Genomic DNA, 27,212 nt, shown 5'->3' with positions numbered 1-27,212 from the left:
CGCTGCAAGCGCAAGAAAATAAAATGCGACAGAGCGGATCCTGTATGCCGACAGTGTGTGACTGCTGCGGAGGAGTGTCAATATATCGAGCGCCGCAAAAGACCTCGCGTTGCACAGCAGAAAAATGTTATGGAGTACTTGAGTCAGCGACTCGAACAGCTTGAGAAGCATGTCAGTACCTCGGTTGAACCGGATTCATCGCCTGGCTCTCTCCCAACACCGCAGCGGGAAGTATCACAAAGAACACCACCTTTGTCGTCTCCCGAAACCCCCTTGACTCTGGCAGATAGTCAGGAATCATGGGTAATAGAGTCCGACCACAACACATCAATCACCACTGTGGCTGACGGTGACAGATTTATCGACTTGCTACTGACACGCGCCGGAGCTTCCAAAACCAAGCTACTCCGGTCAACACCCCAGGACCAAGCATAAACAATGCCATGTTATCGCTCAACGATGCTCTTGAAGATCTTGGTAGACTGAGAGTGCGTACCCAAGCTCACCATGTTGACTTTGATCTCTCGCCTGCGAGATGTCGAGAATGTATAGATACCTTTGTCCATGTAGCGCACTCGATGGTTGTGCCGGATGTTTCTCTGGGTTCCATGGTTGACCTCAGTGTTTTACGCTCGCTTCCAGATGTCATCAACTCTCCTTATATCAACGTTGACCCTGGAATGCGTGTTCTGTAGTAAGTATCTCAGCATGCATGCCCTTTGTGAATCCGGCGTTAACTTCGTGTGCTCTGATCAAGTTACAACGCGCTATATTATGGGTTGCAGGATACTGAAGGACCAGGAGCTGAGGTGACGATGAAAGCATACATGAAAGTCCTCGAAAGTGTACCAGCGTGGCTTGAGTCACCAAGCAAGACTGATATGGACGGATTCACAGCCTCCCTTATCACTTGGACCTGCATTACCATGCACGACTATCCGCTTGCCTGGAAATTTCATTGCAAGGTATGCCAGCACCTCATGTCCAACGGCATAGACCAGCTCGACAGTTCACCAGCAAAATCGTTTACCGATGAAGACAAAAGAGACCGCTATCGATATATTTATTGGCATACTTTGTGCAGTGATATCGCGTTTCGCTTGTTCTTCGGGAAACCAAAGGTCTTGAGATGGGTGCCCAACAAGATTCGGCCGCCACTTACCTTTCGTGGCGACAATATGCACCCATCCGCTCTTCGTGTCACAATCGGCGTCGTGTGGGTACGATACACGCTCTTGGCTGAAGAGTTGATTGGCTATGTCGACAAACATGCGTCGAATGGCCGGGGAGATGACCTCTTCAAGAAGGCCGACGAATGCTGCACACAGCTTGAAAGCCTCATTGCTGAGTGGAAGCTTGAACAGCTCATGAATGCGGAGGACACTCCTATTGACATCCGCTGTATGCTTGCTGATCATACCAGTATGTGGCAAGGCTGATTGCGAGTTAGCCATGGACGCTAACAAAAGTCTAGTGAACATTTACACCTACATAATTGGAATACAGAGGCTAGTTCAAGCGGCCGTACGGGGAAATTCCGCCACAGCAGTTAAACCGAGTCCATTTGCTGTTCGAGCGTCTCGAAAAGTGTCCAGTATCATCCTCGACTTCCATACTGATCCCACCGTGAATTCAAAGTCTAAGAGCATCACCAATCAGTAAGTCCATCAATACTGACTTCTTCTTTGCGGCTCAAACGATTTATACTCGTTGAAGTAGCTGACCTTTCTCAGTTTCATCACATTATACCCCTTCTGCGTAGTTTTCACCCTTTACGAACAAATACTCGCATCATACAACCCCGATGACTGCGAGGGTGACATGCAGACACTGGAGAGTATTGGAACAGCTATGAACGAGGCGTCTACACAACGACGAGACTTGGTACCATTTGTCAAAACCGTCGATGCACTAAATAGAGTATCGCGGACGTTGCAGGAAGAGAGGCGCAAAGAGATGGTTCCGACAATGACAAGCAACGCGAAGTACACCAATACTCCAGTGCTTAATTACCAGCCAACAAGTTTTGACACCGTCCAAAATCTGGTAGCTACCGAGTTGCCCGACTTCGACATGTCAACCTTCAACATGCCTGGGTATTCTGCGAATGCTGAAGGCGACTTTCAATCCCTTGGATTGTTCAGGGCACTAGAAAATGAATTTGTTGCACGAAATTGGCAAAGCAACTGGTGGGATCTTAATGGCGGCGCGGATGAGAGCATGAATCAAACAACTGCAAGGTATGGATGGGTATCTTCCCGCGTGACATGTCCAAAGACAAAGACTAAAGGCGATCTAGCGGTGTACCCCAAGTGTCCAACATGGGTTATCCTCCAAGTGTTCCCGGAAATATGATGTAGTTTTCTAACTGACGAGCCTTAAATTATTGGGAGTTCAGGGTCACTACGTGCCACCCGACTCAGCAAAGTCGACACAGCAAAGTCGATGGATGAGGATGCAAATTCACATGCCCTATGGTGTTTTGGTCATGGCTTGGCGAACTGCAGGATTCCTACATCCATTGTGTTTGTGGATGGCGCAGAGGCGTTAAGGTTAGATTCCAAGGTTTCCGACTCTCTGCTCGTACATTTTGTTCTCCTTCATTCTGATTCTGTTGCGCTAAGACAGCAATGCGACATGAGGCTGCTTGCCGACTAATGTTGCATCAAGCAAGCCTCACATGTCTGTCACACGGCACGTACTAGCGACATGCATTATCTCTACCAATGAAATTCTTAGCAGCGTTGAGTCCTTATCACGCGCATGCATATGCGCCGGACTAACCTCTGCTTTACAAGACCCAGCAAACTTTGACGACCCATCAACTAGACACGCAGTAACAGCAAACGCCGATCGCATCAGACAACAAGCTTGAAGATCAGCATGGCTGAATCAACAGTCTGGATTAGTATAATGCGTAAGACATGTTGGTCATGCATGTGAGTGGTCAGAGAGGTCGGTGGCTCTAGTGCACGAGGTCTCAAAAGCAACACAGAGCCAATCATTAATGACGGCGGTAGGAGCGCTACATGCAGACCTAATCTTCTAGCGTAGTCGGGGGCTATGGCGCCATTTGGATGCCAGAATCAAGGTTACACAGTGGCAGCTTCCCAATGTCAGTTTTCGGAGCTTCCGCCGAGCAGAGATAAAAGAAAAAAACAAGTCGTAGTATACCACTCTAAGTTTTCGGTTAGCAAAGCGCGGTAGGCGTGCATAGCGGCAACGTATTGTTGAAGAGGCATGTTGAGGAGGCTGATATGATCTATTTGTGCAGCTCTACACGCATGCGTGTGTTTGCGCTTTGTCTTTTCACAAAGCCCCGCAAAATCTGTAGAGGAAAAAAGAGATTCCATGTAAATTTCCGAGACATTTGAAGGCTGAGAAGGGTTCAGGGTGCGGATAAGGCGTGCAATCCTCCCGATGGCGCAATGAGTATCTTGGTACGTACACGTGATTCGAGATGGGGACGTGCCTTCATTTCCGGTAATCACCAATCTCGTATTAGGAAATACATAGATCATTTATCAATCAAACATGAACTGTACGCACGTAGTTGAGGGAAATTCGCAAAACATCAACCTGAATAATATAAATTTGAATATGACTTTATCCAGAGGATAAGTGATAGTTCGAATTCTATGATATTTGCACATCTATCCTCTCATTCTCTTCGTGTTTCCACAACTTCACTTTCCGACTAATTACTTCATTTGCGCAACGGAAAAAAGACTAAAATAAGCCAACAACAGCCACCGGGACACCGGGAGTAAACACAGTTAGACTATCAAACGACGGCCGGCAAAATCAAAATTACTAGCTTATAATTTTAAAAACGCCATAGTGTGTAAAATAGACATTCGTATACGTGCACCTATGTTTCAAAGTAAATATAGTCAATTTACCAACGAGCGAAGCTATTGCTTTATGTGGGACGACTGAAAGGCAAACAACTTTCGGCAACCGCAACGATCCGTCGCGGAAGAAAGAAGGGTAAATTGTTTAGGGAACACAACAAGAAGCGAACATGTGTTTATACTTGTTCGGTCTATGCTTAGGTCATGATACTGCACATGTCTCATGAACAAGGGACGAAAGAAAGAAAGGAAAAAAAAGGCGATGAGGCAACAAACTCCCGTTTTATACTTGTTGTTCCATTCGGCTACGATATGGACGCGGAAGGAGAGATCGAGACCCAAACAAAAAAAACATACACGCTACGATTCGGTTCATGAAAAGACGTTCCGTTCGTGAAGTGTATTTCCAAGTTTCCTTTTTTCCCCCAGCCTCCTCAATTTCTCACTTTATCAATCAAACCCAATCAAATGCGCAATCGCAACATGACGTAAACCCATCTCCCAAAACTCCTCCCAGTCAAACCCCCCGGATTCTCCCATGACAAGAAAAGCCATCATCATGCATTTCCTCATCCAAGCCAACAGCCCCAGAAAAACACGAAACATGAAACACTAAAAAGCAAAAATCCCCTCTAACACCCCCTTACTTTTTTTTGGAGGTTGGCCAGCTACGCGTTCACTGCCTCAGACACACACACGACGACTCTTAACTCACACTAGATGTTACTGGCCTTACTCACACATACTCCCCTTTGCCCTTCCCCAAAACGGTACCCTTACAAAGCACGCTTAGCCTTTTATTTCCTCCTCGATTCCGGGCACTTCCGCGTCCCGCATTGGTGATAAACTTCGGGGGGAGGTGGGGAGGAATATGAGCGCTCGCGCTCACGCGTGGGAGATCCATACACCCACACATACATAGTACACGCGCGCATACGAGAGAACGGAGAGAGAGAACAGAGAGAGAGAACAGAGAGAGAGAACAGAGAGAGAGAACAGAGAGAGAGAACAGAGAGAGAGAACAGAGAGAGAGAACAGAGAGAGAGAGATAGAACCACACCCATACGCACCTTTCCACCTGCAAAACACCCCACCACAGTGCGTAAATCCTCCGCTATGCTATACCATCCCATCCCATCCCATCCCATCCACGTCCACACTTCTTGCCGAGAACGAAACAATACATTCACAAAGGAGTCCGTAGTAATCGATTAGTTTCAAAAGTTCGTGTAAAAAAAAAGAAAAGGGTGTATGTTTCATCTCTCTCTCTCTGTACTTGTGTAAAATAACTCCATGACTCTCTCTCTCTCTCTCTCTCTTTCTCGAACCCCCCAAACCCCACGTGCAATTACCTTACGTAAAAAAGAACCCCAGGGAAAAAAGAGGAGAGGCGTCCATGCGCATGGCCATGGCCATGGCGTGACGGAAGGAAAATAAAAATTTAAAGGGATTTTTGGGCTTCTTTTCTTTTTGTTGAACTGTGTGCTGTGCGACCTCTGTGCGCACAAAAATAAATGGTCCGAAAGAGATGAGGTCATTTGAAGTTCAAGGGGGGGGGGGGGGTGTTTATTGCGATTGATAGCCCATGCAAGCACAACAACAGGGTAAGATGTGTCTTAATGCATTGAATTATTAGTAGAGTCCCCTGGCCAAGGAAACTTTCCATCAAATGTTCATATTTTTATTTTTATTTTTCGGTAAAATAAAAGGATTCGTTATTGTCTACCACCCCCCATGCAGATTGAGAAACTAACCCGCCCAAGTTTACTCGATGCAAGTTCAAATGATCGTTAGGTTGACGCCGCTTCCCCCAACCATTTTTTGAGTTCCAACAAAAAACGCCCATGTAATGTGTGTATGACGGACGTGGTAAATGATTACTATAACGCCGCTCGCAATTCGTAAAGGCCAAGCAACCTGTTGCGGCGGGGCAAAGGAGAGAAAAGGAAAAAGGAAACAAAACCACAGTGGAAATATTCCATGGCGTCTTCAAAAATACATGCCATGTGCCCAAATGTAGTCCAGAAGCTCCAAGTTTGCAAAATGGTACATGATTAAAACAACGTAAAAATTTTGATGCAGCATGGTGCCAGCACGTAGGGGTGTGGTACGATGACCGTCGCAGCATGGCGGCGACGCGTACAGCAGGGGTATTACGTCAGAGTAGAGCTATTGAGACAACAATGTATCAAACTTGCTCCGTAAAGGCAGACTTCCGCGAGTCAGTCGATGGTCTCCGCTTCTTTTGGAGCTTCTTGGATGCTCTCCGCTCGGCGAGCTCAAGCTCCTCAAGAGTAGGCTCCTTGAAGGTGCCTGGTCGCAGAATCTCAAATCCAGAGTTGACTTTGCGGAGAACTTGCTCATTGCGGTCCTGATTCTGGTCCGTCATAACTTGGTAGGGGACCTGATCATAGCTGTACTGGTGGCTTGGGCCATGCGGCTGGTAGGTATCGGGGTAGAATGGGGCATTAGGCGCGTAGGATTCGGTAAGAGGAATTGCTTGCCTGGCCTGGTTGGCTGCGTGACCATCATGGCTAGGGCCAGAAGAGGACGCTACGATATCTTGAGATGGGTGGATACCAGTGGAAAGCGGGGGAGAGGGCGACTTCCGAGGCGTGAAGTAGTTGACACCGTTGAGCGTTGAAACCTGGTTCTCTGCGACGCTAGCCCATTCTCCGCTGTGGCCTGGCTTGCGAACACGGGGCATGAGCTGTCCAGTCTCGGCGACGTGGGAGAGACGGTGGCTTCGGAGAAGATCGAGATCCGTTTTTGGGTCGACGGTCCTGTGAGCGCCATTGGGTGGGAGGTATGCAGTCTCGTATGCGCGCACGTCCTGGTTAATAGCCATGTAGTCGGATTCATCACTGTTGCGGCTGCTCGACTTGGAAGAGGCTTCGACCTGTCCGAGAGGGCTGGTGCGAGCTGAGGGATGATTAGCATTGATCATAAGTTCCTCTGGTGAATACCTACATGGAGAAGAGGAACCAGACAAGTGAGCCGACTGAGAGACGTGGTGGTTGCAGTTGCTGCAGCGGGGTCCGTCGTGCTGGTGTCCGCGAGCGGGCGATGAAGAACGCGATTCGGTGTTGGACAGTGGTTCAGCAGAGACGGCACGGTCAAATGAGCTTGGAGCGCGCGAGCTGTTGCGGCTAGAGCCCTGGGCGACTGGTTGCGGGAGTTCGAGCTGCGAGTTGGTGCGAGGGAACTTTTCGCTCATAATAGAAGCGCGGCTGCTGCCAACGGGCGTGTTTGATCGTGAGATCCACACACCGTCGACCTCGATACCGCTCTGGATAGCACGGATGCCGAATGGGATCTCGTCCTTGGGATCTTCCGTTACTTGGGTCACAGGCTGCGCCTCGAGCATCTCGGGCGACTGTGCCCTCTTGCCCTTGTCGACCTTGCTGTACTTGCGAAGCTTCCTCTTGTCAAAGGAAAGCTTGATGAAGCCAATGAAGATGGTGAGGACGATGCCACAGGCGAGAACCTGGAGACAGCGTGTTAGTGTGTCACTGACAGAAGCCGTTTGTGTCACTCACAAAAGTCATCTTCTGCCACAACTCCCAACTGGTGAAGAAGACGCCATCATCAGACGCCCCGAAACCCATGTTTGCAGTGAAGAGGTGAGGCGGCTACTCCGTCCCACAGTAAGAATAATTGATGAGGGGGGTGGACGCGGTCAGGTGGCGGAGGAGAAGCAAGCAGCAGTGCTTGTTATTGGACGGGCTTGTGCGGCAAGCACAAGGACAAGACCGAGGACAAAGAGGGAAGGTGCCGCTAAACAATGGGAAGGCGCGTGACAATGTGACAACGGCAGGAAGGCACAATGGGCGGCAGTGGTGAAAGAGGGTTGAGGGGTGGTAGTGGTGTGTAGTAGTAGATGGCGAGGAGGGTAGCGAGGGATGGGTCCTTTTCCAGCAGATCCCGTGACTATGATGAGCAGAGTGAAGAGGGGAGCGAGCGAGTGGTTGGGCGGGATGTGGTGGTGTGGTGGAAACGAGCGTGGAACGTCTTGGAAGACGGGAATCACTAGGGCGGTGATGGGGCGAGGGGAGAGGAAATATTATATCGGGGGGGGAGGGGGGTAGGCACACGGTCGATCGCCGCCCACATACACGGGCCCAGCGGTGGAAACATCGGGGCAGAGGGTGCTTGGTGTGTGTGAGGGGGACGAGTCGATGGTGCTGGCCAAAGCTGGGCTGGCGCATCGGCCGTGCATGCGTGCCACGGGCGGACGGCAGGACTACAGGCTGGAAATAGCAAGCGACGGTAGGCAAATGTGGTTGGAACATTCAACGTCTGTGTCTGGCAGGTTGGCACCCATGTGGAGCCCATACGAGACACATTAGCAACCCTAGAGCAGACCCGATGACGGCCAATAATAGATGCCAGTCCGGCGACGCGCTTGCAGCTAACGAGTACTAAGTGCTGTAGTGTACATACGCAACTTAACACTTAGATGTACTTGGACCGGGACCTGCAATCGCACGTTCCCAGTAGCCTCATCCTCTTGCCCAACTACACTCGTCCAGGTCCAATTGACGTCTCTTTTGGCGCAGTGCGTTGGCGACGGCAGCGGCACCATCCAGTTAGACTACCGCCGACGCCACCAGGAACGTGGCGCTCTCGGCTGCTGCTGGGCAGGGGAGTGGTGCTCCGTTATCCGTTATCCGTCGCGTCCACATCGTATCCATCTTCCGCACGAGGAGGATGCGCCTCTCCACATGTCGTGATGTTTTTCTGCCCATCACCATCACAATGACATTGGACCTCGTCATCCAAGCCTTGCGCCCAGCAGCCCGGCAGCCCGTCGCAGCGACAATTGCCCGGCCCGTTGATGTCGCAAGGCCCTGGTCGACCCGTGTTTCGTCTTTGTTAACCGCGGACTCCCATACGGCCGTTTAGAGACACTTGTCATAACAAGAGCAAGCAGCAATTCCCGCAATAGCTCCACCACCATGATGGGTTTTGCACCGTGGCCGGGGTGGGTGTGCACGGGCCCACCCATCTCACCCAGGGCAGGGCGGGGGGTCCTTGTGCCTGTCCCTGTCGTCTGCGGCTCAGGACAAAATAGAGGACGGCCAGCAGTGGGAGAGGCGTCTTGCACGCCCATCGAGTACGACATCGACGTGCAACCGCCACACCCAGCGCACACCGCATCTCCTGTCACTCTTCTCCTTTATTCGACTGCAAAGTCTCCTTCCAGCCATGGTACCGGCGCGCCGCCCATGCAGGTTCCGTCCGCTTGGCTCTCGCGCCTCTAGGCTATCGATTAACCTGCATGCACAATCGATACATGTATATAGTAGATGTGTGTATTTACTTACATGCAAGCCTACTCAATCTTACACCGACACAGCCTCATTCAAGCAAGGCAATAAGTAGCACAGCCAAGAGAGCGCCATTACTTGCCCTGGGTTGGTGACCGCTGCTGCTGCTGCTGCTGCTGCTCCATAGGCTGCATCCACATCACCCACAAGACATGGAGATTCCATGGCATCCAGTCTGCATGCAAGCAATCCTGTCTTTGCCTGGTTAATTGCACACCACCAGGGCCTTGGATACCAAAAATCTCACTTGCTAGCCAAGGTGATGCCGTCTTGGAGGGTCCACCCGGTCTCGGCAGAGTCGTGGGATGCACCACCCCGTTAGTGTGTGCAGTAAGTACCGTAATATTGGCACCATTCTGTTTGCTGGTGATCGGCAAAACTCTCTCGTACTCCTGCGCCTTGGCCACCCCGTACTGCTCTGCTCCGCGCCCTTCTTACACCACACGTGGACAAATGCCAAATCTTGTACCTTTTTAGTCGCTGCTCCCATTGCCAACCAAAGCGCCTGGCCTCCCTCGTCGCTGGGGTGAGCTAGCCAGAGCCACAGCTACCCATCTTGGCCCATGAATCCAGGAGCCTCTCTCGGTTGCTGTGGCGCCCAGATGTGATGCACACATGCAGTAAACACATGTACTATATCTACACACATATAGACTCAGGCCGTCTCATCCTGCCACACGCAGTGACCGCGTGCAAACGTAACAATCCACTGTTGCACGCCCACCTCCAAGTCTTCGCACATACCACCATGACATGCGATGCCGTCACTCGTCGTATTTGCTGTGGGGCCCTGCAAAAGCCCTTCGCTCCTCTCGTCTGCGTCCATGTTCAATCCCTTGCCTCCTGACCATTGCAGTCTTTCCGTCTTGGTCGTGGTGCAAGCCCTGCCAGCTAGTCAATAGTTCATGCACCAAGTTTTTTTCCTTCTCCATAACCTACGCCTAACGTACCATTAGCGTTCTGACGTGAAATGCGGCCAAGATAAGGCGTGTCAGAACCTTAGGGCAAAGACACCACCGCGGCGGAAGGTCATTTGCAATCGACGGCCGGTCGGAAGAAGCGGGTTCCAATCACCTCAGGGGGCCCTGCTGCTCGTCTTCCGAAAATAAAGTGATGCTGCCTCAGCTGGCCGAGGTAGGTCTTGCTCGCTCCCATTTTGGTGTCCCTGGCTGTGTCATTTTGCGAACGGGGGCAACCATGGCTGAGGCACACGTTTCGTCGCGGGGTCATGGAGACAGACATGGCCCGGAGACTTTGCCTGAGAAACAAGGAACGCCACGCCCGTTTCGAATGAGCGGCACGCGTCTCGTCTAATAACGTCATCCTACCCTGAAGCAGCCATTTTTTTGCATTTCCGTTTCTGTTTTCTTTTCCTTGCTTGGTCTGCGAAACGGGCGCCTGCTCCTCCGCGCCCCTCTGCCCCCCTCCCCGCCGCAGCCACCACCACCACCACTAAGTACCAAACGATAGCTCTGTTCACGATAATTGGGGCCGGGTCATGCGAGGTGCAAACAAGCAGTTTTATGGGCGCACTGGTGGCTAGCTGACGCGCCCTCGGTTCACGTCGTTCGGTACCTGACGGATTCCCATGTCGTCTTATGCAGGGACCGCCCGGAGGCCTTCCTGCTTTGCTGCATCTGCCCCTCATCGTCCCCTCAGCGTTCGCCATACATACATACAGCCTCCAGTGTTGACGGAGAGACTCTGACCTCTCAAGTAAGTCGCTGTCTCGACACTCCTGTACCATGACGTCTTTGGGCGCCACGCCCCTCGCACGAATTCCGGATCATGTCTGCACCGACACCAAACCCCAAATGGCCTTGGTTCCTGCCCGATTGGCTCGGCGACGGAAGTCATGATGTTAGTCGCTAGATCGAGCAGTTCCTCTTGGATTCACAACCGCTAAACTCGCAGCCTGCAACAATACTCCACTCTGCCTCTTTGTACCGCTCTTTTCTGCCTGCACCGCCCTACCGCCATGCCTATCCGCAACCCTTTCCGTCGCGCTGGTGCGCCTGACCAGGCTGATGACGCCCAACGGAACGCTCCGGAGAACGACTTCAAGACCGCAACTGTCTCGGGAGCTACGCCCTTGCAGCTGGAGGATCCAGCAGAATACAAATTGAGTGGTGAGACTCTCATGCCATATTCCGGGCGCGCGAGGCGTGTTCCGCGCACTGCATATGTGACGGCCAGGCGCTTACAGTTTGCGTAGAGATCAACGATAGCGGCGTCTACTTGCCGGTAAGACTAGCCCTTTGAGCGCACATGGAATTGATGCGGCGCATGTGAATTGCGAGGGCAGAGACTGCCACATTGAGAGACATTGGCTCACTGCGCGACAGCCCTCACCACACAACGAGAAGCCTACCTTCTGGCACACCAAGTCCAACGTCTCGACAACCTCATCGAACCACCGGAGCCTTCTTGCCGAAAATGAGCCCTTTAGCATTTCGCGCGAAAGTTTTGATTCATATCGAAGATCATTTGTACGTCTATAGCCAGTAGCAGCAGCAACTTCCTCTCTAACACCGGCCAGGACATTTCCGCGCGCTCGCCAATCACTGACAGTGTCCACGAGACGTATCCCCGCCAATCACTCGATGCGCGCAGATCCATGGACACGCGCCGCTCTTTCGACGTCCGTCGCTCGCGCGCCACACCCCGCTCATCCATGCAACAAGGCCGCTCTAGCGAAAGCCACGATCAGGTACCCGAGGAGGGCTTCGAGGATGTGGGGCTGAATGACGAGCCCAAGCCCCAGCCCAAAAAGCGCGGCATCTTCTCCCGCTTTGGCGACAACAACCACTCCAATGATCGCACCGAAGAGCGTCCTACCTCGAGTCACCACTTTTCCCTAACAGGTCGCAAGAGGGCGGAAAGCGGAGCCGGGTCCGAGCTTAAGCCCATGCCTAAACCCGCGCCGGAAATGGCTGTCGAGTCGCGGTGAACCATGTGCATGTTGAACACGGATTATGACAATGGAGTTTTTCTTTTTCTTCAAATGTAGTAGTATATGGGTTTTTTTTTCAACGCCCGAGGATGCTTTCATTTTGATCAGCAAACCTCTTGGTCATGTTGATAAAATACCCTTAATGGAAAGGGGAATTTGGCATCCGTGGCGTTTTTTGGGGCACAAACATGCAATGTGTTCACTATACGATAATCAAACCAAGTTGCAATCGTTTTCTGCGTATATTCATGAGCAGCCGGGAGCATCAGTGCGGGGTTTTGCTATAAATACATGTAAAATGCGAGGGTTTCCAAAGCCGCATAATGTAGTATCTCCGTGCTTATTGAGATCGCTCACAATCAGCTTGTGGAGACTTGTGGAGAAGAGGTTGGCACTCGGGTTTTCTCGTATCCCCCCCCTTTTGCATCGTTACGTGGACATACGTAATACTCGACCTAACTTTGATGGAGAGAGAAAAAGAGTCGGCCCTTACTAAAATACAATATGAATTCCAGTCGATGAAGAAATACTATGTATATCTGTACTGTAAATTGTAGTTAATGGGGTAGTGAAGCAGGCGAGTTCAGGTGCGGATAGGGTTGAAGTATAGTCTTTGATCTTGGCGGTGATGTTGGGCTTGCTCTTTCCCTTCCTAGAACCTTTCCCCAAAACCCGGGCCCTCACCTCGGAATGATGGCACTACTATGCCTCAGAAGGCCGCCCACTTTCTCTGCTTTCACTCCCACGTCGCAAACGATAAACACACCCTGCGGTTCGATATTCAGATTGAGAGGCTCCTATCCTATCGTTAAAAGCTCAGGACACGACAAGGCTGTAGATGATGGAGGTTGAGAGTGGCTTAGACTGCGGCGTCTCCGCGCCGCTTGACGTCGCAGCCTGAGATAACATGCATTCAGAGTCCCTACGAATGAGAGATCAGTAACAGAGCACAGATGGTTCAATTCGGATACATACATCTAAAGTCTGGCAGCTGGATTGGACTCCCGGTTCGAGGAAGCTGTTGCCTTGTACATCCAGCCTTGCTGTACGCGCGCACCCTTCTCATGTGAGCAAAAGTTTGGCCTGACTTGACCAAAGTTACTCCATGCGCATGAATTAAGGAGCAAGAAGCTCATGGCTGAGCAACTTGGTATTCTCGTTCATTCCATCTTGCGGCGTGGTTATCGGGATATCGCGCAGGTATAAGGTGAAAGTGAGCTCAGTCCGTTTGTCAGTTTCACTGTCAACAAAGCGCCATACGCACAATCAAATTTTGCACTATCTGCACAGTTATCTTGAAATTTACAGAGCCTTTGGCTTTCAATCTTTCTCTCACATTGTCGTGACACCACTTCCACAGCTTCAACGATACAACGCACTCATCTACCACTTGTTGTATTTACGAACCTAAGACAGGTGAGTATCTCCACTGATCAGGTTGAAGCGCTATTGGTGACAGAAAGAAACACAAGAAGCTATGTTTGATATACTGACGTAACTACAGCAGCACACGATCACCAAGCGTTCTAGGCCATGGAGTCCCTAGCCGATACCACGGCCTATCTCTATCACCATGTGGTTCTTCCACCAAAGCTACCACAACAAGATGATCGAAGCGCTCGAAATGACGCTGCCCTCCTTGAGGTCGTTGTCCAGGCTCTGAAAACTCTGAAAGTTCATGTGAAGAACGAACACGTCGGGCCTGTCATGGCGGCCATTGCCACTGTCGAAAACCTCCGTGGTAGCCGTGATAAGCATGGACTCACTAGCGAACTACAACTGGAACGTCTTCTTGCCCAAATCACGAACGGCGATACTGCTGGCGCAGTTCCCATTGAGATTCGGGGACAGAACGCTGGAATACTCGCCAGCCGTTCTGGGGATAACATTGAATTCGAGTTCTTCGAGCTTTCACCTACTAACGAAGCCGCTATGAAATCCGGACGACTCATACGAAGCTTTCCGGGATATGCGGCACGCATCCCCGTGACCAAAATGGCCCGCAATGTAGGATTACTTCAGTCGATCTCCAGTACCTTGGCGAAGATGACGACTCAGAAGGTCCCAAGCTTCCAGCCAAAAATCACCAAGAACGGAAAGATCATGAGCGAAGAACGCGACACTACCAATCCCGGCATAGTCACGAACTTGTATATGAACACTATCGCAGCTTTTGGTGAGCCAATAGACGTCAAGCGCATCTGGAAACATACCCGTGAAGAGGTACTCTGGAATACCTGCCTTTCACCATGGCGACGTTCTCCGCTGTGGCTTTTGTTGCGTGTATCGCTACAGCTTCTTTTCGTACGCGAAGCACCAGGTACACTGCACGAGGACGGGTTGTACAAGGCATTCATGGTCTCCATGTTAGCACGACTGCTTGAATTAGCTCAGCGCAACTGGAAAATCTTGGGAAGCGAACCAATCCATGTCATCTCTGCGAAGTTAATGCGTCGACTGCGCAAATTCAAGGCTCTCGAACAGTCCGATTACCTCGAGACTTCTTTGGTCAGCTACGTCGAAACTGGCATTTTCAATGCTCATCGCTTAATCAACCAACACTGGCTTGGCTTGGTCAAGAACACTGAAGGTAACATCGACACAAGCGTTATTGCCAGTCTACAACCCGAGGCCGACCTTGACATGAACCTTTCGGGACTGGACGCCTTCCTGTCTCAGATAATTTCTCGAAAGCAAGAGCACATCCTGTCAACATACGTCCCTACATCACTATACCCAACGTTCTGTGCATCTAACCTCCCAACCAATCTGGACGGCCCTGATGACTACAAGCACTTTCGTCTGGCGGCTCTGGAGCATTGGGTCGAACATAACCTATCGGATTGGACTCGTAACCACCTCCATGATTCGAACGCCTGTGAGCAACTTCGTATGTTGATGAGAATCTACTACAATATCGCCAATACTGCGTATGATCAGTCACCGATCGCCATGTCAGTCATGTACCTAACTCTTGCCGAGCTTTGGATCTCATGCGATAGGTGCGCATGCGCTGTTTATCCCATGTTGACCGATTACGATCCAGAGGTCAATCTGACGGAGTTCCAATCGCTCGTACTTCCGCTGAAGAGCCAACTGAGTCGCCTCAACACTATCGAAGGCTATATTGATTTACGACGCCACAAATCAATCCGGGGAAGACCTTCTATATACCGGGAGTTCGGTAACCCTTTTTCGTTCGCAGTTCGATATTTCGACCAATGCAAATTGCTCCAGTCTACGTTGGAAAATATTGAATATGATGCTACAGTCTCCCGGAAAAAGAAGTGTGAGGAATTAGAGCGCCTCAAAGTTCTTTACCGCCAGTACATGCACACCTACAACAATACTTTGTGCGATTATCGTACGATAGTTACAAATCGTTACCATGGATACACCACGGAGGTTCATGATTATAATTGCGGCCGGTGTACAGCCAAGATGAACGCAGACAACCTGAGCATCTCAATCTACGAGTGGCCGCTGTCCTCGTCAAGACCTGTGGCAAAAGCAACAGTGTTTGAATTAAAAGTTCCCGAAGCTTTTAGTAACTGGAGAGATGCCTCAACTTACTTCATCACAACCGTGCTGGGTTGCCGCGAGAAGACCCCAGTGACGTCAAGATTCTACTTTACGCTCCAGAACCATCACGGTCTATCTAGCGAACTATCTGCAAACTATTCGGGGAGAATTGTCGTGCCACTGTCCGAAGTCAAAAGCCACACAGTCACGCACAGAAACAATATGAAAGCTGTCCAAAATTTGAAGGAAGATGACGTGTGTTTGGAGAATGCGCTGAAATATCGTTATTATGATACTACCAGCAACCAATTCAACACAACAATTCCAGTATGTACGGAAGAGGTCCCGAAGAGGTGTATGTACGAAATGCCGCAGCGATCAAAGAAACTAGAACGCTTCATGTACCGTTTACCCTATTCACCCGACGGTCTTCCTGCAAATGAAGTCATTGTAAGTTCCACAACCTTCGCAAAGAGTATGCTATGGGAGATGCTAACTGGGGTTCAACACGTAGGCCAGTTTGTCGGACTGCCCAGCTCACCTCTCCATTGATGAATACAAGGCTTTGTGCGCATTGTCTCTCGGAAACCACATCTTGCATTCCAACATTCTTACCCAACTGGCGGTACCAGCAATAGACTTTTCAAAGGTCGAGTCACAATGCATGGTCTTCCAGGCCGTACAGCAAGCTGGACTTCCAAAGCAATGTATTGAGCGTACAACTCATCACATTCTCAAGGAAGCCTCCTTTGGTCGTGCATTGCTAGACCAGCTTGAGACCGCACTTGGGCGCATTGAGGAAAATTGGGAATCATGGCGAGCTTCAGCCACATTCTCTTTACTAGCTCGAAGAGTTCTGAATTTGACTACCGCCCAAGAAGTCCGCTCACGAGCATTTAATTATCTCGTCCGACTGCGATCTGTCTGCCTCAAATGGTTTCTAAAGTTGAAGCAGAGAGCGGCTGCATCGACAGATGATGGCCAGCGCACAGAACTCTACTCAAGGGCAGCAGAAATTGCTCTTGTATGCACAAGCACATACGATGTGGAAGAAGATGATTTTGGGTCGATCCTAGAACATGAATCAGCAATTTCGATCCTCATCCAGGCATCGATTCTTATCCAGGAGAATATCGACTTCATCCAGTCCGAGAACGAGATTCTTTTGAGAAGCACGACTCTATCGTGGAGGTTTATGATGTATCGGATCCTCCCCAAGCTACGTGATCGCATCCTCTCCAACAGCCAAAGTCTCTCAGACGCTGTCACTGCAAACTGGGCAGCGTTCGACCCAACTTCAGAGAACCCTTGGACTTCACTCGGTGACTGCAAGATACACTGGCTCAAGACCACCTCAGGATCGCTGTCAGTGCATATCAACTTACTTACTGGTGAACTTCTTGTAAATGGTTTGCCATTGTCTCGACTTCCTGTCGAATACATGTCCCATTACATGTACAAACCTTTGTTCCAAAAGTCAGCGTTGGAAGTCGTACCAACCAGCGAACCAGGAATGCGTTTCTCGGCAAAGGCTTCATACCACGACTACAAGCTTCACTTTGGAATGAAAGGCAATGATATGCTAGTAGTCGCCTATGGAGATAGCACAAAGTTCGATCTGGTTCCATCACGCGCATTGCAGGAGCAGCTCCCTGATGCATTCTTGACAGACTACATCCACTGGTATGATCACAAACGGCAGGAAGTAATCTTTCGGCGTCGAGATAACCCGTGGGAGTCAGCACCTGAAGAGTGGCGTTTGGCTCGCAATGTTCATAACAGTGCTTGGCAACTGATAAAAGGTCATGAGATCTTGATCAGCTTGAGAAGTCAGTCTGAGAGAAAGCTTTCTAAGATACTCCGGTCATTGGAAGAAGGGAAGCATATACATGCCAAGCTCGACATCGCAACTCAAATGATCAACATTGAGCTTCCTCGACTTCAGCTCGGGTTTTACATCAAGCAAGGAGGAAGTTCGATATACTCTTGCCAGTATCGCGACATGACTATTGATGAAAACCAGAGCATTGGAACTCTTGTTGGCTTGGTCAGTAAGCTTGTGCTCAAGCATGAGTATACGGAAGAACAATTGATCCTCATACCAGCACCCAACACCTTTGATGCATCGAGCGTCGCTTACTCCAGTAGTTATCGTTCTGGCCATCACCCCATTGTGTCAATCTGCAAGGGAAGTGTTCACAAGGTGTATGCATACACTATAGATACAGACCTTGGTAGACTGTTGGACACTTCGGAGATACAGAGTCGACTTTTCTTGAGCTACCTGCATGCCATAACCTCTGGATGTCTTCCAGATCCGTTGACGCACCGCACTGGTACAGAAAGCGGTCTTGAAATCCTTGGCTCAGCAGCAGTACGCTCATTCGATATTCTCACTCCGGCAAATGTAGAGCTTCTATGTCATATAGCCGAGCTTTCCGCAAAGAGACAGTGGTATCCTGAAAACCTAAGGGTGATGCAAAACATTGATTGGGATGAGCGTCTTCCATCACTTTCGCAACATGGCTCCTTTCGGACGACGGTGTCCAATTTGCTGAATCAAGCCGCAAAGATGCGATTGTTTCATCCAGACAATGGCGTTTTTACCTTGATCGATAAGGCTCAACAGAAACTGGCCCTTCTATCGGACTGCCACTTGGATCAACGTGATATGCTACGATCAAGTACCTTCCGCGTTGCAGGATTTGGTGCTGAGAATTTCAACAAAGCTCGTGACATTCAGTACCGGGCCAGGGACATTGTGCAAAACGATAGGGGGCGTCATGCCTTCACCGCTGGCATTCTAGCCCTCCGCGATAAAGCTGCCTTGCACAGCTGCATTTTGGATCTCAAGGAAAATCTTGTTCGCAAGCATTTCCAAGGAGCTACTGTTCAAGGCGTTGACGATTCCTTTGATCCTGAAAGTCTTGGATATGATTCTGAATGGCTTGAAGATCCCTCAAAGCACTTTGTTGCAAGTTGGTGCACGCTACATCAAACCCTCTCCAAAGCTGGCAACCGCTACAGTTTAGCGACATGGCTTTGCACAATGGCATTTGCCAAGAATGCTGACATGGATATAATCCAAGCTCTGGTAGCATTCTCCAGGCTACGAGAAATGGCAGCCGTACGGCCGCCTGCTGCTTCCCGGTTCGATTTGACGTGGGGAGATAAATATGAAGCCACAAAGATACGCTCGATTCTTGTTCAAAATTCCAGATCCTTCGATACATCGGCGGAAGCTACGTTACCCAGAAAAAACCACGAGAGTTTTGAAGAACATGAAAGGCGAATGAAGGCAGTGTTTGATTCTCGGAAGAACAACGCAATCGAGGGTATTGCTGAAGACTTACAAAACCAAGCATCTGTTCGAACACCTAATATAGAGTCAAAGCTTGAGTATACGAGGTATCTTGATCTTGCAGAAGCAATGGTGAGAATTCGAGATTGTTTCAAAAGCTGGTACGACAATCGCCAGTTCCTGGACTATCTTGGGCGGTCGACAGAAGTACTGGCGCGTCAGATTGTCTTGAGCGTATCTCCACCGCATTACTGCCTCTCTCTACCTCAAAGAAAGGCGGGCCTGGACCCTGGCAACCGCTTTTTTAGCATAGGGAGTATTTTTGCTGCCTCGACACCTTTCGCGTGCAAAGATGGTAGGTTTCTCTTATGTTATAGTTCAGCGTGTCATGTATTCGCGACTTCGTCTAAAGCGAGCTTCCTAACATCTTCTCCAGTTTCAAATTTGAGCTTTCCCACACCACCATCTGAGCCACAAATTACGATTGCGAAAACACATGAGCCTACAGTGCATTCCCAGACAATGTACAGGCTCGAAGGGCTTTGCAAACACCTCATTGCATATTCCAAATCGAAATGTGAGCGAGAGTACGTTGAGCATCTACGTATGAGCTGTGAAGCCTTCGAAAAACATCTCAACACCAACTACACACAACAAGAGCTGGTTGTCAATGCCGCAACCATTCTGAAAGAGCATTTGGACGACTGTGTCAGGCATCTCAAGAAGATCTCCTCCTCATTTGAAAGTCTGTTCCGTAGCGAGATTGAGTTTCAGACTAAGCATGCGCCACGGGTTTCGCCTACCTTTTGGCTCAGTCAGCTGCATCGAGATCGCTTCGAACTTTTGCCGGAAGACTGGAAAGAGGTCGTCATAGAATATTCTTTGGCCATAACTAATATGCAAAGGGCTCAGAGATTGGTTCGTCTCTCCAGCAAGCCGGTAGAGCTTATGGAAGAATTACAACACGTTGGACATTCCAACTGGAATGTGCGTCAGTTCCCTGAGACGCTTCTCCTCGAGGCCGAAAGCGGCATCCTAGTTCGCAAGGAGCAAGAATACATCGCAAGTCAGATGCGTTCACCAGAGAATGGGCAAAACGTGGTACTGCAGCTGTTGATGGGAGGTGGCAAATCGACCACCATTGTTCCAATTCTGAGCGCTCATCATGGCGACAAAGAAAAGTAAGTCCTCTTATCCACCAACCTAGATTTTGCTAACATAATTTACTAGGCTAGTGAGGGTAATAGTTGCGAAGCCTCAGAGCAAGCAAATGCTACAAATGCTTGTAGCTAAGCTTGGAGGAATGTTGGGCAGAAGGGTCTACCAGATGCCCTTCTCACGTAACCTTCGACTTAGCGCCAATGATGCTCAGACCATCCGCCAGATCTACGACGAGTGCATTGCAAACCGCGGCGTGCTTCTGATTCAACCTGAGCATATTCTATCTTTCAAACTCATGGCTGTGGAATGCGTCCTCCTCGACCAGCAAGAAACGGCCCGGTCGCTACTGTCGACCCAAGAGTTCTTTGACAGAGTCTCAGTCGACTGTGTCGATGAGAGCGACGAGAACTTTTCTGTGAAATTCGAATTGATATATACCATGGGAGAACAACAGCCAATCGAGTTTGCTCCCACACGATGGTTCATCATTCAGGATGTCCTAACACCTCTGGCATCTGTGGCTGCCCGGGTCAAGGAAGAGCTGCCTGATGCAGTCGACATTCAAGACGATGGTGACAGCAAGTTCCCGCGAATCAGATTCTTGCATTCCGACTCTGCTGATCGGGCCTTGCACCTGCTAGCAGTGCATGTTGTCCAACAAGGCATTGGTATTCCTTCAAGGTCGCAACCACCAACCATGCAAGACGCAATCATCCGCTACATTACTCAGACGGACTTGAAGCGCAAAGAAATTAATGCAGTTGAGAAAAGCAAGTTTTGGACCGAAACTACAAAGTCTCCTCTACTCTTGCTACGCGGCTTGTTTGCTGATGGTGTTCTTCGATTCATATTTACAATGAAGCGATACCGCGTCAACTTTGGCCTAGATCATTCCCGTACGCCGAGCACTTCACTTGCGGTAAGTACAAGTTCCATATTGTTATCTTGCAAAGTATACACTGACTTGGTGAAAACAGGTACCATATAGAAGCAAAGACTCACCTTCACCGAGGTCTGAATTCTCCCATCCCGACGTCGTCATCATTCTCACGCTCTTGTCATACTACTATCAGGGTTTGACCGATAACGAACTCTTCGACACGATCATTCATATCTTGAGATCTGATCAATCAGTTATATACTATGATGGGTTCGTTCGCACTGCATCTTCCACCCTGCCAAAGGCATTTCGACAACTTGCCGGAATAAGTATTCGAGATCGACATCAGTGCATTACGGAAGTGTTTCCCAGCTTGAGACACTCGAAGAACGCAATCGATTATTACCTCGCGCGTTTGGTCTTTCCCAAACAACTCAAGCAATTCCCTCAGAAGCTTAGTGCGTCAGGCTGGGACCTCGCGATCAAGAAGCCGCACCCTACGGCCGGATTTTCTGGTACAAACGATACCTTGCATCTACTCCCACTCAACATCAAACATCTTGACCTACCAAGTCAACACCATACCAATGCACAGGTGCTTTCATATCTGTTAATGGACGAGACGTCGGTGGAAATCCTGCCTGTGCGCAAAATCGGTAGCGCTACCAGTGATGGTGAGCATTTGCTGACATTCATCAAGAACTTGGACTCAGATGTCAGGGTTTTGTTGGATTGTGGAGCCTCGATCCTTGAACAAAATAATCGACAGGTTGCTGAGACATGGCTGAAGATGCGCAACAGCGACGTCCAGGCGGTAGTCTACTTCGAGAATGAAGAGTTGGCAGTTCTCGATCGCAGTTCTCGAGTTGATTCATTCCAGACATCGCCTTACGCCAAGATGCTGGATTCATGCGTGGTCTACCTAGACGAGGCACATACACGTGGAACAGACTTGAAGCTCCCACGTAATTATCGCGCCGCACTTACATTGGGTAGCCAACTGAGCAAGGACCGACTTACACAAGCTGCAATGCGGATGAGGAAGCTGGGCCATGGACAAGCTATTACATTTATTGTACCCGCAGAAATCAGGACCAAGATCTATGAGCGGACTGGAAAATCTTCGGATACCCAGATTGATGCTCGCGACGTACTATCATGGGCAGTCGGAGAGACATGGTCTGACTTGAAGAGGAGTCTCCCCTTGTGGGCAGTACAAGGCGAACGATTTGAGCGACACAAGAACCTCATAAATGGCGCCAACACTACGGAGGATGACGCGAAAGCTTTTCTGGAGAATGAAGCCGTTGATCTAGAAACGCGGTACAAGCCTCGCACTCAGGACGCAAATCGCTTCACACAGCTCAGCAACTGGGACATGTCTAATCCCAACATCGATAGGATTGTATCACGGTGCCACAATTTTGAGGCCATGAACTTTGGATCTGCTACATTGAGTGAAGAGCAAGAGCGGGAGCTTGCGCCCGAAATCGAAGAAGAACGCCAGATCGAGCGCCCTCCACGTTTGGATGCCCTAAAGCATCAAGTCCATAAACATCTCAGGCAGCTAGTTACTACCGGTGAATTCGTCACGAACTTCGAAGCATGGAAGCCAGCATTTCAAGCACTGAAAACGACTAGTGCAGGGAAACTCACTAATCTGAAAGAGTTCCCCTGCGATTTGTTGGTAACGCTAGACTTCATGCAAACAGTCAGCCCACCTTCAGGCTCGACCCGTGCCTCTTTCATCTCGGACTCCTACCAACGACCAGTGCAATTTGTACTTTCTGTACCGGACCCGCATCGCCCAAGAAATGTCGGGAATCTCATCGTTATCAGCCCCTATGAGGCGAATCACCTACTGCCATTGATCCGCGAGCACAAGAAAGTCACGCTCCATTTGTTCGCCGCCCGCGCCAACGTCAGTTATGCATCTCTCGACGGGCTCACCCTGTACAACATCGGTCGGTCCTTCACCCCAGGCTCTGTCTCACGAAGCTTGACCACTCAGCTCAACCTATTCGCCGGCAGTCTCTACCTCCGCTCTCTGGCCGAATACAACGAGCTCTGCGATTTCCTGGGTCTCCTACAAGGCAGGGCGGAAGAAGGTCAGCAGGTGTATGCTGATGGTTTCATTGATCCTCCGACTGGGAAATGGGGTCTCACAAAGTCGCCTGTACCCTTTTTAAGTGGTTTGCTCATGAAGATTCGCCGTGAGGGCGAGGGTGTCGAGAAGACGCATATGGGCAAGGTTTTGAGCGGTGTTGCTTTGGATCAAGGTGATTTCGATAGGATCAAGTATTGAGATGCTGGATACGAGAGCTGGTTGGCGTGAGGGATTGGGGATGAATTGTGTAGGGCTTTGAAGATGGTACTTGTGAAGATTGGTTTGGGTTCCAGGCTGAGAGATTTGCCAGTGGTCAGGAGAGAATGAGGCAGATATCATGTCTCGTTTGATAGAGATGCTTACTTCTAAAGATCAATTAATGTTTAATGGTCAAATGCGTGTCTCTTCTTCTAAGCAAATGACACTAATCTCGCCCAAACACATCACAAGCGCATCCCAACGCCCCAATTCTACAATGCACATGACATCTCCTTTCCTTCTCATCACTCACAAGAGATAGAGGGGGAAGAAAGACAAAATACACATCCACGCATGACAATGACACAATTTTTATTTTCGTTTCTCTCTCATACACACAAACAATCCATCCCATCTACCAAAATGCAATACAATCACTTCTTCCCCTGCTCCCTCCGCGAACCCAACACCCTAGAAAAAGAAAAACGATGGGAAAAAAAAGAACCAGCCACTAAAGCGCCCTAAACGCCAAGGCTAAACGTCAACAATGTATTCCCCAGCCCCCCCTTTCCCCCACGCCCCTTTACCCCGCCATGAAAGCTAGTCAGCTATCCCAAATAAAAAAAAGTTTCGAAAAGAAGACCCAAGAAGAATCCCTCCGCACTCCCCCAAAGCTTTTTGCTCCAGACTTTTCATTTGAAATCTTTTTTTACCCAAGCAAAAACCAAGAGTCGTTCTTCACTCATAAGCGCTAAGATCCAAAGGAACACTGCTCCCCCTTCCAGCCCGATATTTCTTCGTGCTACCCGTGAATTCGCGGGGGCGGGGAAACTGGCCTTCGTCCTGGAATCGCCAGCGCAAGTCGTGGATGGGTCGGACTCTTCCTTTTTGGCCACCGCCAGAACTGCTGTGGCTCTTGGTGCTCGATCCACCGCCGTTTGTTAACGTGTAAGAGGCTGGGTCTATCATGGAGCGCGAGGGGGTGGATGATCGGCTTGGGGGCGCAACGGCGGGCGGGGGAGGCGCTGGGGCGCTTGGTGGTGAGGCTGGAGGCGGTGGCGGCGGAGCGGCGGGTGTTGAGTGACCAAATGCATTATTTCGGGCTGCTATTTCTGCGAGTGATGGTGTATGACCATTTGGAGGCGGTGGTGGTGGTGCAGGTGCCGAGGGTGCGTGAGAGTTGTATTTATACGGGTCGTACTCATCGTCATCCGGTGGAGGCGGTGGGGGCGGTGTCGACCGTGCTGGTGCTCGTGGCGCTGGCGAAGGAGGTAGAGGAGGGGGCGCTGGAGGAAGTCCAGTGGGTCGTGGCGACGTTGATGCAGGAGGCGGCGGTGGTGGAGGTGGTGCGGAAGGTGTGGAAACTGGAGGCGGTGGAGGAGGGGCGCTTCCTGGCACGGGCGGTGCGCGAACTGGGGATGGAGCTGGCGGTGGAGGAGCAAGATTAGATGGCTTTCGAGACGAGGGAGGTGGGATAGGTGGTTTCTTTCCAATTGGCGGTGGTGGCTTGGGCTTTCCACTGATACTGGTTACTGAAGACGGCCGCGACTCTCCACGAAGAGCGTTGATACCTGGCCGTACACCTGGCGGCGCAGGAGGAGCTGAGGGGGGCGCTCCTGGAGGCTTTGGTGCTGCTCCTCGTGGTAGTGCGGGTGCTGAAGCGCGATTTGATTCGGGATCTGAGAGGTATGGCGCATGGTCTTGGTCCGCGCCAGTCTTGACACCGCCCGACTTCCTCAGCTTTGGCATGCCGCCCGCGAACAACCCTCCCAGCTGTGGTGGTGCGGCCAGTCCGGCACCGCTGTCAGTATCACTGTTGCTTCTCGCGCGGTTTCCTCCTCCAGGAACTGGCGGCGCAAGCCCAGGGACTGCGGGCGGCTTGCCCATACCGGGAATTGCTGGTGCTCCCATGGGCGCTGCACTCGCCCCACCGCTCACTTTGCCTACTATTGGCGCCGACCGATCGTTGACTTGTGTGACTTTCTTCAGCTTCATGCCCTTGCTGATGTCTCCTAAAAGTGCACCCTGTGTCCCATTAGCGATAGCTCTCTTGATGCCCAACAGCCAGAGGCGCGGTGTCTGGCCTGCCCCCGCCATGAATGCAACGTACTCTTCCTGCTCCTGACGGCGGTTTCCCTCCCGGCGCCTTCATCCCCGGCATAGGCGGTGGCGGCGGTGGCCCTCCAGCTCCTCGACCCATGGGCGGCATGGGCGGAGGCGGAGGGGGTGGTGGTGGCATGGTGGGATATGTGCCGCGCTTCGATTTGGTTTTGCTGTTTTATGCTGTTTTGCAAAGATTCTGGATATATGTGCAGTCACTCGCTACCTGGTTGCGAGTGTCGACGTGTGACAGAGTGTGGTGATCGAGTGATGGTTGTGGTGGGAACATTCCGTCACAGCTTGGCAGCTGGCATCCCAATCCTCGGCCGCCCACCGCTGCGTCACCCGACCTTCACCGCGCCCGCTGTGGCCTCGACCACACCCGATGAACCCTGGAAAATTACCAATGCGCCCCCAATCGCGCCCAGTATGTCAATTGTGCGACTACATACTGCGGCAGCCTGGAAGTCGCCGCGCGTTCCGCTTCACATCAGCCGTCAAGGCCCCCGCGACACGGCGGCAAACTGCGCCATCATCTTCTCTAGTCAACCGGGCACACGTACGAAGCATTACGACGACGGCCCGGAACGCGGCACCAGCAGCTGAAAGAGGCGATGACGAAAGCTTCCAGACGTCGGAGCGCATCGCAACGCTGAGAACAAATTTGGCCGCGGTGGAGGCTCGAATAAAAGAAATCTACGATTCCCCCAAGGTGGAGCCAGAGGCAAAGGTCTTGGAGGTACTTGAAGGTTTAACGGAGATTGCGCAAAATGCGATAGCGATACGGTCCCGACAGCCCTTGCGAACAAAAGGACCCATAAGACAAAGTTCAGCGGGAGCAATACTGTCCGGACTCGGCAACGATGAGGGGGAAAAGACTGAAAAGAAAATAAGGTCACAGCAGCTAGGCCTCGATGCACTCCCGTCGCCATCCTACCTCTCCAAACTCGCCGAAGACCTAATCAAGCACGAGAAAGTCTTCCTCTCTCCCAATGTCCTCGCCTTATACATCCATCTCCAGCGACTTCTCGCCCGCCCAAAAACCATCCCAGAAGCACTCTACCTCTACGCAAACAAGCCTATCCCAGTCGAAGGCTCTTCGCCCCCCAAATTCTCCCGTTCCTCCCCCAAAGCCGCAAAGCAAGCCATTCCCGCCGATCTCGCCGACGAAGCGCTCACGGCCGCAATCGACGCAAAGGACCTTGCCTTAGCCTTGGATGTCGTCGACCACACCTACCGCGCCCCTGCCTGGCGGCGCCACCGCATGGTCACCAAATTGGGTCTTCCGGGAGTTCTAGCGGGCATCACACCCCTCGCTCTCTACATGATTGCGCAGGAACTTTCTGTATACAGCGGTTTCATCGACCCGTGGACTTTTAAACTCTACGCTTTCGCTGGTCTGAGTACTTACGTTATGTGCACCGGTACCCTTGGCTTTGTTGCCTTGACTACATACAACGACCATCACGACCGTGTTGTCTGGCGTCCTGGTGTTCCGCTCCTGGATCGTTATCTGAGAGAGGATGAGCGTGCGGCGTTGGATCGCATTGCGTGTGCATGGGGGTTCAAGGAGGAGTGGAGACGAGGTGATGAGGAGGGCGAGGAATGGGAGGGTCTGAGACAGTGGATTCTGCTTAGGGGTATGGTGCTTGATAAGCCGGATCTTATGCCTGGTATGAACCCAGGTAGGTAATGGAGACAGTACCAGAGAATATCAATTGAGTACCGTGTATTATTAAACTGTAAGATAACTTCACTCGTGATGTTGTTCTACTGATCTGTGGTTATATGTGTAACGCCTTTCTG

General features: G+C 50.8%; 7 protein-coding genes across 7 annotated transcripts; 5 read left to right on the top strand and 2 right to left on the bottom strand.

Moving 5' to 3' along the window:
• Positions 1–129: 129 nt before the first annotated feature.
• On the top strand, positions 130–2,355 carry COCVIDRAFT_27713 (hypothetical protein; the record flags this gene model as incomplete). Its single annotated transcript, XM_014699887.1, has 5 exons — positions 130–303; positions 357–694; positions 758–1,422; positions 1,475–1,658; positions 1,734–2,355. 5 exons carry the CDS (start codon positions 130–132, stop codon positions 2,353–2,355), a joined length of 1,983 nt encoding a protein of 660 aa, XP_014555373.1.
• Positions 2,356–6,042: 3,687 nt separating this feature from the next.
• On the bottom strand, positions 6,043–7,462 carry COCVIDRAFT_38872 (hypothetical protein; the record flags this gene model as incomplete). Its single annotated transcript, XM_014699886.1, has 3 exons — positions 6,043–6,776; positions 6,825–7,341; positions 7,394–7,462. The coding sequence occupies 3 exons, from the start codon at positions 7,460–7,462 to the stop codon at positions 6,043–6,045; spliced, it is 1,320 nt and encodes a 439-aa protein (XP_014555372.1).
• Positions 7,463–8,812: 1,350 nt separating this feature from the next.
• On the top strand, positions 8,813–10,031 carry COCVIDRAFT_17074 (hypothetical protein; the record flags this gene model as incomplete). The annotated part of the gene is made up of 4 exons (XM_014699848.1): positions 8,813–9,065; positions 9,312–9,514; positions 9,662–9,710; positions 9,838–10,031. 4 exons carry the CDS (start codon positions 8,813–8,815, stop codon positions 10,029–10,031), a joined length of 699 nt encoding a protein of 232 aa, XP_014555334.1.
• Positions 10,032–11,162: 1,131 nt separating this feature from the next.
• COCVIDRAFT_17073 (hypothetical protein) lies at positions 11,163–12,134 on the top strand (the record flags this gene model as incomplete). Its single annotated transcript, XM_014699847.1, has 4 exons — positions 11,163–11,313; positions 11,400–11,428; positions 11,530–11,673; positions 11,724–12,134. The coding sequence occupies 4 exons, from the start codon at positions 11,163–11,165 to the stop codon at positions 12,132–12,134; spliced, it is 735 nt and encodes a 244-aa protein (XP_014555333.1).
• Positions 12,135–13,670: 1,536 nt separating this feature from the next.
• COCVIDRAFT_27710 (hypothetical protein) lies at positions 13,671–23,306 on the top strand (the record flags this gene model as incomplete). Its single annotated transcript, XM_014699885.1, has 5 exons — positions 13,671–16,109; positions 16,174–19,315; positions 19,397–20,141; positions 20,191–21,040; positions 21,099–23,306. The coding sequence occupies 5 exons, from the start codon at positions 13,671–13,673 to the stop codon at positions 23,304–23,306; spliced, it is 9,384 nt and encodes a 3,127-aa protein (XP_014555371.1).
• A 738-nt stretch (positions 23,307–24,044) lies between these two features.
• Positions 24,045–25,545, bottom strand: COCVIDRAFT_27709 (hypothetical protein; the record flags this gene model as incomplete). Its single annotated transcript, XM_014699884.1, has 2 exons — positions 24,045–25,331; positions 25,417–25,545. The coding sequence occupies 2 exons, from the start codon at positions 25,543–25,545 to the stop codon at positions 24,045–24,047; spliced, it is 1,416 nt and encodes a 471-aa protein (XP_014555370.1).
• A 267-nt stretch (positions 25,546–25,812) lies between these two features.
• Positions 25,813–27,099, top strand: COCVIDRAFT_27708 (hypothetical protein; the record flags this gene model as incomplete). The annotated part of the gene is made up of 1 exon (XM_014699883.1): positions 25,813–27,099. The coding sequence occupies one exon, from the start codon at positions 25,813–25,815 to the stop codon at positions 27,097–27,099; it is 1,287 nt and encodes a 428-aa protein (XP_014555369.1).
• Between the last annotated feature and the right edge of the window lie 113 nt (positions 27,100–27,212).

Source organism: Bipolaris victoriae (genome assembly GCF_000527765.1).
Source record: "Bipolaris victoriae FI3 unplaced genomic scaffold scaffold_56, whole genome shotgun sequence".
NCBI lineage: Eukaryota > Fungi > Ascomycota > Dothideomycetes > Pleosporales > Pleosporaceae > Bipolaris > Bipolaris victoriae.
The sequence above is the reverse complement of the archived record's forward strand: the minus strand, read 5'-3'. Positions and strand labels throughout refer to the sequence as shown.